Raw genomic sequence first — 6110 nt, 5'->3', positions numbered from 1 at the left:
CTCACATATTCGCATCCAAATGACAACACAAGGCATCCCACATATTCACAACAACGTATAATCCATACAAACACCAAGCAAACTCTAAAACAGGCCAAAAATGATTTAAAACTCAAAACTGTAGCTTCCCTTTCCTGGAAAGAGCTAGCCAAATGACTCTGACACTTAAGCGAATGAGCACGAAAGCTCCAGGAGCAGATTTAAGAGTTGAAAATCTCAATTCAAAGGGAGCACGAGATTATTACGAGGAAACACTAACGACAAGCACGAAGATTAAAGTAAAGGAGTAAAGTATGCATCGAAAGTAACTTACGTGAGTGGAAGAAAGGAGGTTGAACTCAGTTGAACTTGGATGAATCCCAAACCCTTGCAGATTACAGTTTTGGAAGAGAAAAGCAAAGCGATTGTTTTTCTGAAAATGAGAAAAGTGAAAGTGTTTCAATTGATTTAGGGGCTTTGGTTCCTTATGGGCCAACCCTAGGCCCAACTCGTTTGGGGCAGTCCTTTAAAATAAGGGCAGAAAAAGTAAGTGGGCCTTACATTCTCCCCAACAACAAAATTTTCGACCTCGAAAATGAAAACTCACCAAGTAAATAGGTGTGGATGTGATTTCCTCATATCCTCCTCCAACTCCTAAGTAGAATCACCTGTCCTCCGATCCCAGACAACTTTGACAAGGCTAACTATTTTTCCTTGACGTTCCTAAACTTTGTTATCCTCTAAAGCAACTGGTGGTACCTCTATAGTGAGATCCTTTCTGTTTTGTACATCGTCTGCTTCTAGGACATGAGACGGGTCAAAGACATACTTCCTCAATTGTGATACGTGGAACACCAGATGGAGATTTGCCAACTGAGGAGGCAAAGCAATTTCATAAGCTACCGGCCCAATCCTCCTCGAGATCTAGTAAGGGCTAAGGAACTTAGGAGAGAGCTTCCTTGAGCCGAGAGCCCTTCCCACACCAGTGGTTCGGGGCACCCTTAAGAACACGTGATCCCTAGCCGCGAACTCCAAGGGTCTCCTCTTACGGTCTTCATAAGCCTTCTGCCTACTCTAAGAGGCCTAGATTCTATCCTTCACCATTCTCACCTTCTTAGTGGTTTGTTCAAACAACTCTGGTCCGACAAGCACTGTTTCCCCATCCTGATACCAACATAGAGGAGTCCTACACTTTCTACTGTGTAGAGCCTCATATGATGCCATGTCAATGCTCGCATGAGAGCTATTGTTGTATGTAAACTTTATCAAATGAGGACTTCATCCCAAGCACCCAGATGATCTAGTACACACGTCCTCAACAAATCCTCGAGCGACTGAATTGTTCTCTTTGACTGACCATCGGTTTGGGGATGATAAGCTGAACTCATGGTTAGTTTGCTTCCCAAAGCACTCTACAAGGTCTGCCAAAACCGGGAAGTGAAACGCGGATCCCTATCGGATACTATACTCGAAGGCACTCCATGCAACTCACAATCTCCTTAATGTATAGCTGAGCCAACTTGGCCATAGACATCCTGAAGTTCATCGCCAAGAAATGAGCACTCTTGGTCAGTTGGTCCACTATAACCCAAATGATGTCATGCCCCGTAAAAGTCTGTGGCAAATGGGTCGCAAAGTCCATCGAGATGCTATCCCACTTCCACACCAGGATCTCCAAGGGCTGTAGGATCCCACTGGGTCTCTGATGCTCCATCCTTGCCTTCTGACAGGTCAGATAGGCAAACACGAACTGTGCAACATCCTTCTTCATTCCCTGCCACTAGAAAGTCTCCTTCAGATCTTGGTACATTTTAGTCAAGATGCAAGCTAAGATGACTCTTATGCCCTTCCTCAAGGATCAACTTCTTCACCTCAACATCATCAGGCACACACACTCTGCCTTGAAAGCTCAATATGTCATCATTTCCCAAAGCAAAGTCCCTCGCTTCATCTGACCCAATCTGTTTTTTCACCCTGTGCAAGCTGTCATCTGCTATCTGTCTTTCTCTAACTGAGTCCAGGAATTCACAAGATATAGTCAGGTTACTACACCTAATGAATTCGGGTTCCAACTCCACCTGCAGCTTCATATCCCTGAATTACTCTAGCAGTTCCACCTTTTTTATCATGAGGTGTGCAATATGTACAGTCTTCTTACTCAAGGCATCTGCTACCACGTTTGCCTTTCCTGGATGATATAGGAGCTCAAAGTCATAATCCTTCAAGAACTTCATCCACCTCCTATGCCTCATGTTCAGCTCCTTCTGATCAAATAGATACTTGAGACTTTTATGATCGCTGAACACGCGAAACTAAGCACCACAAAGATAGTGCCTCCAGATCTTAAAGGCAAATACAATAGTCGCCAACTCTAGGTCATGAGTTGGGTAGTTTCTCTCATGAACCTTAAGTTGCCTCGAAGCATAGGCCACCGCCTTCTTCTCTTGCATCAACACACAAACCAAACCGAGATGAGATGCATCATAATAGACCTCAAATGGTTTACCAACATCGGGAATCACAAGTATTGGAGCACTCATCAAGCGTCGTTTTAGCTCTAGAAAACTGTCCTCACACTTATCCATCAGAGTGAAGGGTTGGTTCTTCCAGGTAAGCTGCGTCAAAGGTGCCAATATCTTAGAGAATCCTTCTATGAATCTCCTATAGTAGTTAGCCAACCCCACAAAGCTTCTGATCTCGGTTGCTGACTTGGGACTCTTCCACTTTACCACCGCCTCAACCTTTGCTGGATCCACTACAATCCCCTGAGCGGATATCACATGCCCCAAAAACTGTACTTCATTCATCCAGAATTCACACTTAGATAACTTGACATACAACTGCTTGTCCTTCAGGACACTAAGCACCAACCTCAAGTGTTCTGCATGTTCCTCATGGGTCCTGGAATAGATAAGTATGTCGTCTATGAAGACTACGACAAACTTATCCAAGAATGGTCTAAAAATTCTGTTCATGTAGTCCATGAACACCGCTGGAGCATTGGTCACACCAAAAGGCATAACCACATACTCGTAGTGTCCATATCGGGACCTGAAGGTCGTCTTCTGCATATCATCAGCCTTCATCAATATCTGATGATATCCCGACCGCAGATCAATCTTCGAGAACACCGACGATCCATGCAACTGATCCATCAAGTCAACAATTCTCGAGAAAGGATACTTGTTCTTGATGGTCATCTTATTTAACTGCCTGTAGTTCACACACAGACGTGAACTTCCATCCTTCTTCTTCACCAACAACACTAGCGCTCCCCAAGGCGAAGTGCTCGGTCGTATGAACTACTTTCGCAGCAACTCCTCTATCTGTTTCTTGAGTTCCACCAACTCTACCAGAGCCATACGGTACGGAGCCATCGACACTGGATCGGTTCCAAGCACCAGGTCAATTGAGAACTCCACCTCTCTACTGGGAGGCAGCCCTAGTACTTCATTTCGGAACACGTCTTCAAATTCTTGTACCACCTGTATGTCAGACTTCATCTCTTCCCCCTCCTCCTTTAGATGTGTGAAGATCATGAAACATTGAGCATCATCCTGTAGCTCCTTTATAACCCCGTGAGATGATAACAACTCAGGTTCCTTTGAGTTACGAAATAACAACTTTTTCTCTCGGCAATCTATAAGAATGCGATTGGCCGACAACCAATCCATCCCTAATATCACCTCCAGCTCCTGTAGAGGTAAGCAGATCAGATTCACTTTATACCTGCGTCCCTCTACCTCCACCGGACACCTAGCACATAAGGACGATGTCCTGAACTAACCCGACACCGGAGTAGACACCACAACCTCGTACTGCAGCTCGCACTACAACTCGCACATCGGCAAACCCGAACATTTCACACATGCATCTAACACAAAGGAGTGTGTCACTCCAAAATCATACAATACACAACATCTCATCCCAGCAATCACATAATAACCCATAACAAGGTTACTTGAGCCTACAGCCTCTGCTCTTGTCATAACGTAGACTCTACCCGTCGCCCGAGGCCTATTGCCTCTATCCCTCTGTTGGTTATGCGTAGGAGTTTGAACTAGAGGGCATGTCACTGTCCTAGCAAGAGTGAGGCAGTCTTTCCCAAAGTGGCCTTCCTTGCCACAGTTGTTGCACCTGCGATAGCCCTCCATGCGTGGGCAGACGTTCCTCAGATGAGGGCCTCCATATATGAAACACTACACTCAGCCCTGTTGGGGAGGAAAGCTCCTAGACCCCTAGGACTGATGATGAGGTTTGTCATAAGGCTTCCTCCTCTCCTCGTGCCTCGGCTTGGACCCAGATGGTCCACCTATCCTCTAGGGTTGCTGTGGGCACTGACCTTCCACTTCATTTTTCATCTTCTCCATCACTCGTGCTTTCTCCATTAGTGCAGCAAAGTCTTTGATGGACAGAGGGGCTACCATCAAGCGGATGTATCCCCTGAGGTTGTTCTCAAACTTTCGGTATCTTCATTCCTCATCAAGTGGCAAAGTATAGAAGCAGTTGAGATGCTTGAACTTCTCAGCATAATCTGCCACTGTCTTGCTCGCTTGTGTTAGCTGGAGGAACTCCACCTCTTTGGCATACCTGACGCTGTCGGAAAAGTATTCAGAGAGAAACTTCCCCCTAAAAGCTTCCCAAGTAACAGGTTCCTCTTGCTCCTCCATGATGGATTTCACGCTGATCCACCAATGTTTCGCCTCTCCCGTAAGCATATACACGGTGAAGGCTAATCTGTTCTCTGCTGGGCACATCTTCGCATCAAATTTTCTCGCCAGATCCTTCAGCCATTGGTCTGCTGCATCTGGGCTAGTCTTCCGGTTGAATTTTTTGGGGTGATGCTTCAGGAAGTCTTCTAAACTCCACTCCCTAACTGCAGGTCGTGGCTCAGGACCAAAGGTAGGGGCAACTGCCTTGTTCTCCTTCAGCTGGCGAAGGGCTTCCATATGCTGCCTGTGGGCATCCTCAGCAGCTACCCTAGCAGCCTCCATCTATTGCATCACCAACTGCTGCTGCTCGAGCGACGTTGCCTATCGCTGCATAGATGCTTCATGTTGCTGCATCATTGCCATGCTCTATTGTGTCATCGTTGCCACCATGGCTTTTATGGCTTTGGCGATATCAGGTACATCGCCTTGAGAATATTGGGAGTTCCTACGAGGAGGTGCCATAGTTCACTGGCACACAGGAAAACTATTGGTTAGGCTTCATAAGACATGAATTTAACTAAGAACACTCAAAATGACAGAGAGAAAGCTAAGCGGACATCCAAGTCCATAGACCTAAGGAATGACCGCTCTGATACCATAAATGTAACACCACATTTAAATAAATACTTTAATTGAATGACATGTCACATAGATAATATGAAAGGCAAAGATTCGGAGTATAACGACACTCCATATAATTATCCAAAATACCCAGCGGGAAAATAAGGCACACCAAGATGCCAATACATAAATAAGTACAAGAATTTAACAGTAATTGATAATGTACTAAAGGACAAAACAGTACATGGGCCATAGCCCTATAGAAAAGCCCAAATAAAAATGAAGTTCAGTCTAGGTAGACTATACAGCGAAATCATCCCTTCCCTGTTGACCTCGTGTACCTCTCGCATCAGCTCACATCAATAAATTGATGATCATCGTAAAAGGAGAAGAACCACACACAGAGCAATCAAACAAGCAAAAAGGTAAGCTAGAGTATAAAATAGTTTATCATACAGATACATGATACTTCACAAACCAATGAATATATGTCAACCAATCATGTTATGACTTGCAAACAACACACTAAGACTCAGACTCGACTCATTCAGCGGATGCTTGAACTTATGGTGGATTTCCTTGCTCACCCCCGAGCTGCTCACCCTTGAGCTAAGTGTTATAATGTCTCAATCCCCCACACACAAGGTTAGCCCTTAATGAGTTTCAGGCCTCCTGCTACTCTCACCACAAGAGACAATCCGCTCTATGTGAGACTAACTGACTCCTTAGAGCGTTAGGATGCAACCTTACCTTGAATCCTTACTAAATTGTATAGATGGGGCACCACCATGAACTCCCACTAACAGGGGTCATGGAATTACGTCCCAACGAACTAAGGCACTAACCACGCTGAAATCT

General features: G+C 45.2%; 1 protein-coding gene across 1 annotated transcript; it reads right to left on the bottom strand.

Annotated features, from left to right (window-relative positions):
- Positions 1–3281: 3281 nt before the first annotated feature.
- On the bottom strand, positions 3282–4133 carry LOC146882100 (uncharacterized). Its single transcript, XM_085667274.1, has 2 exons — positions 3894–4133; positions 3282–3674 (listed from the first exon to the last, which is right to left on the bottom strand). Exons 1-2 carry the CDS (start codon positions 4131–4133, stop codon positions 3282–3284), a joined length of 633 nt encoding a protein of 210 aa, XP_085523400.1.
- Between the last annotated feature and the right edge of the window lie 1977 nt (positions 4134–6110).

This window comes from Vigna unguiculata, chromosome 10 (assembly GCF_037176805.1).
Source record: "Vigna unguiculata cultivar grain cowpea cultivar isolate G323 ecotype 2 chromosome 10, ASM3717680v1, whole genome shotgun sequence".
Taxonomy (NCBI): Eukaryota; Viridiplantae; Streptophyta; class Magnoliopsida; order Fabales; family Fabaceae; genus Vigna; species Vigna unguiculata.
The sequence above is the reverse complement of the archived record's forward strand: the minus strand, read 5'-3'. Positions and strand labels throughout refer to the sequence as shown.